General features: G+C 56.7%; 3 protein-coding genes across 3 annotated transcripts; all 3 read left to right on the plus strand.

The window, feature by feature from the left end:
• Nucleotides 1-116: 116 nt before the first annotated feature.
• RPL43 (60S ribosomal protein L43) lies at nt 117-1,004 on the plus strand (the record flags this gene model as incomplete). The annotated part of the gene is made up of 3 exons (XM_053186432.1): nt 117-134; nt 672-868; nt 941-1,004. The coding sequence occupies 3 exons, from the start codon at nt 117-119 to the stop codon at nt 1,002-1,004; spliced, it is 279 nt and encodes a 92-aa protein (XP_053029627.1).
• Nucleotides 1,005-4,764: 3,760 nt separating this feature from the next.
• Nucleotides 4,765-6,905, plus strand: COL26b_013845 (uncharacterized protein; the record flags this gene model as incomplete). The annotated part of the gene is made up of 2 exons (XM_053186433.1): nt 4,765-5,098; nt 5,170-6,905. The coding sequence occupies 2 exons, from the start codon at nt 4,765-4,767 to the stop codon at nt 6,903-6,905; spliced, it is 2,070 nt and encodes a 689-aa protein (XP_053029628.1).
• A 996-nt stretch (nt 6,906-7,901) lies between these two features.
• COL26b_013846 (uncharacterized protein) lies at nt 7,902-9,104 on the plus strand (the record flags this gene model as incomplete). Its single annotated transcript, XM_053186434.1, has 3 exons — nt 7,902-7,950; nt 8,002-8,726; nt 8,811-9,104. 3 exons carry the CDS (start codon nt 7,902-7,904, stop codon nt 9,102-9,104), a joined length of 1,068 nt encoding a protein of 355 aa, XP_053029629.1.
• Nucleotides 9,105-10,414: the final 1,310 nt, after the last annotated feature.

Consider the following 10,414-nt stretch of genomic DNA (forward strand, 5'->3'; position numbering starts at 1 on the left):
ATTTCGACTTTGGCCCACGAAAAATCTACTTGGGAATTTTCTCGAGCAAGTCGCCCTGAACACCTCCATCGTCGAACTTCAAGTCAACGAACCCGTTCCCCTCACACATCGACAAAATGGCCAAGCGCACGAAGGTTCGTACTGTTCTACAATTAACCCCAGGAGGATTGGCTTCGTCGAGTTCTCGTCATGCTTCGAATCCCCCAACCCCGCCTCGACGACCGTCCGCGATTTGCTCCATTGGCGACAATGGCAGGTGAACCGTTAAGGCATCGTGGGATGCGGGATAAGGTCGACTGGATACATCCGCCTGCGCAACAGCACCACGCCCCGAGTTGAGATCGAGAGAGAAAGAGAGCCGAACGATTCGATCATGCCGCCCGACGTCAAGCTACTAGCCCGAGATGCTTCACCCACAACTTCACCACCAAAATCCCTGCCCCGACTCTGACACGACACAATGGGCCGCCTGCTCAGTGACGACACAGCGAATCTCCATGGACACAATTCCAACCCCCATATGACGCAATCTCCCGGACTCTTCTCTCTTGTTCGCAACTCGGCGGTGGAAAGCAGCGCCGCATCCAGGCACGAACAGATGCATGACGGAGCCGACGAAGCCATGGCCCTCGCTCAACCTCGCCAACCACAGATGGCTAACAACCCTACAGAAGGTCGGAGTTACCGGCAAGTACGGTACCCGTTACGGTGCTTCCCTGCGTAAGCAGGTGAAGAAGATGGAAATTTCCCAGCACGCCAAGTACACCTGTACTTTCTGCGGAAAGCCCACCGTCAAGCGCCACTCCACTGGCATCTGGAACTGCCACGCCTGCAGAAAGACCGTCGCCGGCGGTGCCTACACTGTTGCGTATGTTCAACCACATCCTTGGCTTCTGCCTCGATATGTCGAATAGACATCAGTCGCTAACCAGATACACAGCACCCCCGCCGCCGCTGCCATGCGCTCTACTCTCCGTCGCTTGAGGGAGATCGCTGAGGTTTAAGGATGAGATGACGGAATGGTGGACGGCTTCTGCTTTGCATTTTCGGGCGGTGTATGGGAAAACCGGATATTCATGTCTACCCTGACGACGGCCACAATGGAACGGGTCTTCAGTCAGCTGCCAGAGGGACCACTTGGTCAGCAATGAAAAGAACAACTTGACGTACAACAACGTCCCCTCCCGATCGCTCTGTTTTGGTGTGCAGTCGTTTTAGCTTGCGAGGCAAGTATTTCCGTGAAGTGACGAACAGTGTGATAGGGGTCAGTTGAACATGGAGTGGAGACCGGCCGGCGTGGACAGAATGACCAACCTCATCAGATAGCCGCGTGGTCTGGCGGGCCCACGCTTTGTCGATCGGCGCCATTCGTCATAAGGAGGCGCCTACGAGGCTACGCTACGCTCGCAGCGGCACATCTCAACATTCTGATGTCGGGCCAAGACAGTTCGTGGCGTCCCGCTGGGTGCCTGCATTGGACCGAGGCAGCACGACCCAGTAAGGTACTCACGAGAGGCCACAATGACTCCGTTTTGTATGTACTCACAGCTTCATAGTTGGATTTAGAATGGTCTCGAAGCTGTCATAATTTCATGCAATAGCGGTGCCACGTTCGGTTGGCATTTGAGTCATCCAGGTGCCCTGGACTGGCAAAGCGCGGTCGCCGCTGGCCAGCGCCAGGCGGCCAATGAGACGCCTGACTAACACCGATGGAAAAGAGGACACCACAGGACGGCGGGTTTGCACCATGTAAGTCGGTGAGTTCTGATTGTCACCTCGTCCCTGCTCGTCAACACGGTGTCTGAGAGACATACGAGGGACGCATCATTGCTGGCGAAGATGAGATCTTCGTACCTCAAGATGAGCCGCGCGAGAGCAGCCAAATTTGGGGGCTGTTCCCCTGCGGAATGGCCGCCATGGCTGCCGTGTCCGATCGAGACACACATGGGTATAAAACGGTGCATCCGCTTCAATTTACCTTCCCTTTCGATGATTTCACCCTGGGCCATTTCAATTTGCTAGGCAAGGGAAATAACACGCATTTGTGGCCGGGACCGGGACGGGCGGCCGGCGACGGAATCTCAATCAACTCGACCGCAGTCGACTCCAACCCATCCTATCAACTCTACTCGCTCGGGCACACCAAGGAAGAGACGGACTCTGGCTTGGGTCGCAACCTGACGCAGGCCAGACGACCAGCCAATCTCGTCAACCTCCGAGACGACTCGAGGGGCGTCGAGGTCTCACGTGTGCCTTGCGTACAGCAGCCATATCCGCGTCTACCTCGACTTTAAGGTGTTCACCACCACACACCAGAAGAACAGGGCTTGGGTGGTGGACTTGCCTTACCTTGCCTGCCCGCCCCTCCCAGCTGCCCCCAACTCCCGTGATGACAGTGAAGGGCATCCCATTTTTGGAAGCGGAGATGGCACTTTGAACCGACCTGACCCCATTCCAGCGCCAAATAAGAGTATTCACACCCTGCGCCCCGGCTTTTCCCCTTCAGCCATCTCGTTCCGCCCTCGATTCAACCGTCCTCTTTCTTCTTTCTTTTCTTCCGTTGTTCCACAACCCGTTCCTCATCCTTCAATCACCTGCGCCTCCGTCTCTCCCCTCCCCCTATCGTCCGGCCTGCCGTTGCCGAGTCTGCGTTCCAATCCGGAATACCACCTCCCACCTCCTTGCGTTAAGGCACCGCCTGAGTTGTGGATTACACCTGACTGTGTGCCTGTGTGCCTGTGGGTGTGTTCTGACGTAAACGCCTCGCTCGCACATCCCGATCTCACTCTCAGGTCGCCTCAACGCAGACACTGCAGACGCAGACTCCAACCTAACACACATTATTGTCTATACTTTGCCCACCCTACCTTATTATTACTTCAACCCACGACGTACCTACCTCACGCTCAGCTGGCTTGAGGTACCTGACCCGAACTGACGTCGCACGAGCCAGGCGAACCCATCGAGAGTGTTTGACTCGCCCACTTGCCTTGACACCACTACCACCGCCCTCTCCCCTCCTCTTCCACACCACCCTTGCCCTCCATCCCCGGCCCACGATTCGTCCAGTCTTGGAGGGTCGCCGCGGAAGTAGAGAGGTTGCAAAGGGTCAGTTAAGGAGCTAGGAACCGAGAGGACAAGGCCGGCAAGCGCAACGCGAGGAAGCAAAGGCAACGCAACGCAACACACGCAAGCTTCCCGCAGGCGTGTCGTGTCGTGCTGCGTCGTCTGGGTTTCTACCCGCCAAGTCCCCATCCATAGCAGGCAGGTACGTATCACAACTCTCTTTTTTCACTTGCTGCTGCTGCTGCCGCTTCCTGACTTGCCCGATTCGAGGGGTTGCCGAGGAGCAGGGGCCCCATTCACTCATGACTTGCCTTACCGCGTAGCTTGCCCGCCCTGCGTGTGGTGAAGGTGAGGAGGTAGGTGAATGAGGTGAGTGAGTGCTGCTTGTTTGCTCGATGTTGCTGCTGCTGCCGCTGCTGCTGCTAATACTGCACGATCCATGGATCCTTGGGGGGTTGTGCTTTGCAGCGGCCCTAGTGGGCTAGTCTGGTCCGTCGGGTTGCAGTCCGCCTCAGTCCAGTCAAGTTCAGTCCACCTGGCCCAGTGTCTCCGATGTCCAGCGTCAAGCGTGTGCAAGTCACCATCCAGACAGACAGACAGACAGCCAGCCAGGCACTGAGAGTTGCGGACTGCTGCGGGTGGTGGTGATGGGCTACCTACCTACCCGGGCCGTAGTGTCCACAGTCCAGCAGCAGGTCCCTGTCCAGCCCACTGGGCCACGGTCTGCGGTCTGCGATGGTGTGTGTGGCGTACCGCTGGGCATCAGCCGGCCGTTGATTGGCCGCGGTTGAGACCAGCTGCTGCAGGCATGCGCTAAGCTCGCAAAAAACCGCTTTGGGGCTCCGGGTCCTCAAACTCTCTCTCCTACAAAATTCCAGGTCGCTCGTGGCTTTCAGCGGCAGGGCAGCGGCAGCAGCAGGTACAGCAACGCAACACCACCCAGTGAAGCAGCAGAGTCCACTTCATCTTCATCACTCAGACCCCCCAAGCCGGCAGTGCGCTTCTCATCCACCTCACCTCTTTCGTCCCGTCTACCAGCTGGCAGCAGCAGTTATCTTACCCTCTTGCCAGGCTTGCTTGCCTCCCTCACCACCCTCACGGTTTACCTTACAGTCCTGGTCTTCACCTCACCTCTCACCCACGCCCTCATCCCATTCTCTCCGTCACCTCAAGCCGGAAGTGCGAAATCCCCCTCCCACACTGGCCTCTCGCAGCTTTATTTTTTTCGGTTTCCCTTCCAGCGGCGAAACATCCCCGAACCGGCTGACAGTTCCTCTCCCGCTAGAAACGCACCACACACCTGACACCAGACCAGACCAACCTTGCCTCCTGCCAGCCAGCCAGTCACTCAGTCTGTCTGTCTGTCTCTCTGCTGCCTACCTACCCACTTCCACCTCTTCTTTTTTTCCCTTTCCCACTCTTCAGCAACCAGCAAACCCAACCCAGTGCAGTGAGTGCGCCTAGCACCACCAACAACACTACCACCACCCAGTCGCCTCAGCACCAGCGCCCTACTCACCTTTGCCGCCCACCTCTGCACGCCTGACAACAAGGCAAACAAACCAAGGTTTCCAGAATTAAAGAACAATCTCTCAGGCTGTGAATTCTGGTGAACATCAAACGCCATATATTGGCCTCTCCCTTTGACGAATTTTATGAATTCTTCAAATCTGAAGCGATACTACCACTGTTGCCACAATGACTGAGCCGGATCAGTGCATCATATGCCTGGAGTCGCTGCAGCCCCCCTCGCTGCACCAGCCAGACAGTGCAAACGGGTCGGGTCCTACAGCACTCCCAGCAGCACCAGCAGCGGCACCTCCATCAACAACAGCAACAAAACAAGCCGTATACCAGCGCATCGACTCCGACATTGAAATCCTCGAAGACGAAAACAATCTGATTGCTACTCTCGTCGGCTGCAATCATGTAGTCCACGATCGCTGCATCAGGAGCTGGGCCAAGAACTCCAACACCTGTCCCATCTGCCGCACGCCTTTCAATGAGGTCAGTCTATCATCTGAGCTCAACGGTACGTATCACCGCAAACCACCATCCCACCCTTATTACTGCAACAGCAGCAGCTAACGGCTTGGAATACAGGTCCTTCCGTCGACTCGTACGCCGTCCAGGACAAAAAGCAAGAGCAGGAGTTCGATATCCACAGATGGCTCGAAGAAAACCCCGAGGGGCGAGAAGAGTCGGAACCCGCTGTGGTCTGCCCTGTCTGTGAGTCCTCGGACCACGAAGATGTCCTCCTCCTCTGCGATGGCTGCAACGCAGCCTACCACACCCACTGCATCGGCCTCCCTGAGGTCCCCGAGTCGGAGTACTGGTTTTGCTTCGAGTGCAACGACAACTCGGCCGGCCGTCCGCGTCCTGCTGAGATTTCCCAAGGCTCCGTCCAGGAGGCGCAGGCCATCTCCCACGCCATCGCCCAGGCTGCTCGCTCCTCAAACAGACGGGGCAACAACAACCGACGAGGCTTCCTGCGTACACAACTCCAGGCCAGAAACGCAAGGCGCGAGGCGAGATCTCTCGAATGGGTGGGCGCTTGGGACCATATTGCCAGCCGCATCTACGACGCCACCGAGATCGACCTCGATAACCACGAAGAGGACGATGCTTTCCAGAGCTTCCGCCGGGCCCAGGCGCAGAGAGCACAGATGAGAGAAATGCAGGAACATCGCGACTGGCAGCAGCGCATGTCCATCGCCAGCAGAATGGGCGCCAGAGAGGCGTTTGTGCAGAATATCCGGCCCGCTGTCGGCCATCGCCTAGGTGCCGTCCCCGTCGCCCCTGCAGAACCGACCCCTCCTCCTGCTCCGGAGACTCGAGATGAGCAGCGAGCCTGGGGCGCACTTGAGCGCGCCCGCGAGACCGAGACACCCCCCAACACCCGGAAGCGAAAGTCGAGATCTGTCACGGCTTCCCCGCAGGAGCCCGCACAAGAACCCGAGCGCAAGCTGAAGCGTCCTCGCACTCGCCGGTTGCCTTTGCAGGGAGAGCCATCTACGTCTGCCTCAGCCGCCTCCGGCTCTGCATCCGCTTCTGCCCCAACATCGGCCTCCGCGTCTGCTCCCGTGTCTACATCCACATCCGCAACTCCATCTTCGCCCGCGCCGATCGTTGTGCCGGCTTCGAGGCCTCAGACAAATGGCACCGCAAGCGCTGCAGCTCTTCGCCCTCAATCCCCCACCGGCACAGAGACAGGTCCATCTTTCCTCTCTTCGCTACTCAAGGAGGTCGAGATGAGCACGCCGTCGGAAGACGAAGCGGCGCGGAATTATTTCAGTACTCGTTCTGGCGTCGACCCATCGTCCCCAGTCACGTCCCCCTCACCATCCTCGCGAAACTCTCCCCGGGCGCTGTCTCTCACACCGCCACCCCACCCCCGGCCTAGTTCCCCAACACTGTCTCTGAGCTCCTACATCGAGCCAAGATTCCCCAAGGCCAACTACTCGCCGACTCGAGCTTCGGGCGATAGCAGCGACTCCGACAGTCGTTCGAACGGCGCTGAAATCCGCCAGCCCCGGCCCCAGCGGCCCATGCGCCACCGACCCAACCTCTCCCGGTCGCAAGACTCATCGCCGACCAGGCATGGCATCACCTTCGAAACCAAGGAGAGGATCAGCAGCATCGTCCGGGCCGCGCTGAACCCGCATTATCGCGCGAAAGAGCTCACATCTGAGCAGTACGCAAACATCAACCGAGACGTTTCTCGAAAGCTATACGAGGGGTTGCGCGACCCTCAGGCCCTCGACGAGGATGCTAGAAAGACATGGGAGAAGATCGCCGCCAAGGAAGTGGCCCGTGCAGTCGAGGAACTGAAGGCTTGATCGAAGTCACGAGTGGCATGGGCATTAGGCGTTCATGGTGTTTGGCAGCGAACCACGCGGTTTGATACCCAACACTTCATCTGAAAGTGGCTTTGAATTTTGTCTCGGCTTAGGACCGAATGCTTTTTTTCGAATAGGGTAGACCCGATCTGTATGCTAGGGGTCTCGCATGACTCGATACTCAACGGTTCTGAGATCGAGAGAAGTTTCCTGTATTGTGTAGATAAAATGACGATACGATGAATGGACATAACGATTTTGCTCAATGAGAACTTTCCGTGTGACGGGGTTGGATGTGGCTGGTTGGCAGCCCACTAAAATTTGGACACAGTTAGCAGCATCATAGTACGTGAGCAAAAGAGCAGAGGCAGCACGATGACGCTAGGCAGAATTCAAGAGTAGAGTGCGCCTTATTTTCAGACGTGGCTCGTGGAGCTGGAAATCCTCTCGGAAATCCTCACTCAGGCCCAGCTTGGACCGTTGAGAATGAAAAAAAAATCAGCCGCCAAGAAACAACGTCGCAAGGGGGCTGAAATGTTTGCAGTATCTATCTAACAGTGAATCCCAGTAGAAAAGATGCAGGCGCTGCTAGCGAAAAAGACTGCTTATTTACTCTGGGCACTCGAAAAATGATCCGGACGTTCTGGAGGCGGAACAGGTCTAGACGATAAGGAATGGTGCCCTTGACGAAAAAAGAAGAAAACGAGGAAAACTCAGTCCGCCGTTTGAGATGATAAAGACTTTTTGCGGTGGATGTCCGCTGCTGACATAATTCGATGTGGATGCCTCGCGTCAGTGCGAGCTCCTCAGGCCAGAGAGCTGGTCGACGGGCGTGGACCGTGCGCTTCGGAGCGGGATACCTATCCACCACGAAGCTCGACTGCACCTCGCCCTTAGGTAAGCGGTACGTACCGCAATGCAGCAAAAAAGTTCAATCCATCTGGAGATCTCGACTGAGGCGTTGATGAGGAGGCTCAGTACACCCAGACTTTCAGCATGGCGGCCTCAAGCAGAGGCGCATTTGCCGTCCTAGGGCTTTTGCGAAGTAAGCCTGCGCTATCGTACTCTTGACCGGGACCCAATTGACTGACTGCAGACCCCGCAACAGCATCCCCCAGACTCTGCCGACAATGCGCTAGAGTCCAGATCAGAGCTCCCTCGCGAGCGTACTCGGGTGCCGCCGCCGCGGCTGCCACGACGACCCCTCCGAACCCCCGGCCGTCGACCCCGAGCAGCATTCCCCCGGAGCCCAAGGCCGCGACGCCGAGCGGGCCAGGCTACCGCATCAAGTCGGGCGCCATCGTCACGCGGGCGCCCCTCCTCACTCGGCCGCTGACGGACTTTGAGCAGGCGTACTTCTTCTACCAGAAGCGCCTCGAGGAGCGGCTGACGCTGCCGTTCATCACCTCCGTCTACTTCAAGCAGGACACGCCGGCGCTCATCGACTGGAACATGAAGGTCAAGGACCGCCAGGGCACCGTGGGCAAGGACGTGGGCATGTACAACGGCAAGGCGTCCCGCGCGTGGGACGACGAGCTGCTCGTCGGGGACAAGCTGAGCAGGCACGAGACGAGTGTTGAGTTGTTGCTCAAGGACGCCGTGATGCGTGTGAGTGACGATGCGGAGATCATCCCCGAGGAGGACCGGGTGCCGCCCGAGGCGCCGCAGCCGCGAGTGTCGGAGGCGGATAAGAAGGGCGACAAGACGAGGCTGGACCGCGCGATGGACCGGACGCTGTATCTGGTTGTCAAGCGGGACGGCAAGGATGCCAAGTGGGAGTTCCCCGCGGCGGCGCTCAGCACGGAGGAGAACCTCCACGAGGTGGGTTTTTCTTTCGTCACTCTCTCACGGCTTCGTGGCTAAGTGAGAAAACATGTGATCACTGTACTGACTTGGACACGATAGGCTTCCTCGCGCGTTCTCGAGCAGACCGCCGGCGTCAACATGAACACGTGGATGGTCGGCCGGGCGCCGGTGGCGCACCACGTCGTCAAGCCCGTGGCCAAACAGGACGGCAGCGTCGAGCGCAGGGGCGAGAAGACGTTCTTCCTCAAGTGGCGCATCATGGCCGGGCAGGCGGACCTGGCGAGCAACGCGTACGGGTACAAGGAGTTCCAGTGGCTGACGCGGGAGGAGCTGGAGAAGGCTCTGCCGGAGGAGTACTACCGCAGCGTGCGGCTCATGCTGGCTGACAGGTAAAGCGACCGGTAGAACGATCTAGCCAGGTGAGGAATGAAGAAAGGAAAAAACATGAGTGGATGAAAGGGGAAAAGTGTAACGCTGTTGTATCATAGATGAACTGTACAATCAAATCTTCACTGGATGGATTCGACCGGTTGGGTTGGCTGTCTTGATCTAAACGTGGACTTTCCTGACGATGGCTTATGGTGAGTGAGCAAGGGGTGCCGCAGAGTAAAACGGGACCCTGTCAGGTTGGTGCTCTCTTGATGAGCGGGTATTAGCGTGAGCTTTGTGAAGGTCAATAGGCTGGAGGCACCACGGCACTCCAATGGCAGGCTTGAACATCATTAGTTGCTATCACTACCTATTCCACTACATTTTCTTCAACCAGATTGAATTCTGTCATTCATATTGTTCAATGGGATTGTGTCTTTGTTTCTGGAGAGCTGGGGGTAGGAAGCTGGCCACATGAGAGACGCTTTTGGGAAGCAGAGTATGGCGACGAGAGCACACTCGATTTCTCTATATTCTATTCATTCTTCAGCATTGTGATACGTCGTCCGACGTCTGTATTGGATAAAAGACATCGGTGTTGACTTCAGGGGTTACGAACCAGGTAATCGCCGAGACAGGTTGAGGATACTCGAGACCATGTGAGAGAACCTGGAGTCTATCAAATGTCTGTCCTGCCTCCATCACATTTAAATTGTCTACATACGGTCATCTTGGCATGTTGTTGTTCAGTTAGTGAATAAAAGACAAGCACCAATACCTAACTTAGGGAGTTAGAATCTGGACAGTCTCCTTGCCCCGGGAGGAGTGTTGAAACATTGAAGGCCGGACAAAGGACAGTCGGCTTAGCGGGCAGCTGCCTTACCTTGCCTGCCTGAGTCTCAAAGTCCCAGGCACCAACCTGAAGCTATCTTCACCTTGTCGCCTGACGACCAGCTCCACCCGCACCTTCCTCCCACGCTCGACGAACCGCCCAACCAGCCACCCACCCCTTATGTACGAAAGTATCACTAGATCTTTCAACAACAGCCCGTGGTCTAGTGGGGTAACTAGGCGCCTCAATTGAGGCGAGTTCTCGAACGTCCCACGCCACGGGTAGGTAGGTTCGAATCCCGCTGTCGACAGTCAGCGGGGTCCTTACTCTGCCGCCGTTAGCAAAATCCATAGCATCGTTACGTGGATAGATTATACAAGACTAGTGAAGTTAATTATCGTAATTCTTTCTTTAGTAGGTATTGAAGATTTTCTGTAGAACATTTAAAATCTAAGGGAAGGCCTTTTAGTTTAGCGGAATCATTGCGTATAACATATGCTTT

This window comes from Colletotrichum chrysophilum, assembly GCF_026319265.1.
Source record: "Colletotrichum chrysophilum strain AFK26 chromosome Unknown scaffold_261, whole genome shotgun sequence".
Lineage (NCBI taxonomy): Eukaryota > Fungi > Ascomycota > Sordariomycetes > Glomerellales > Glomerellaceae > Colletotrichum > Colletotrichum chrysophilum.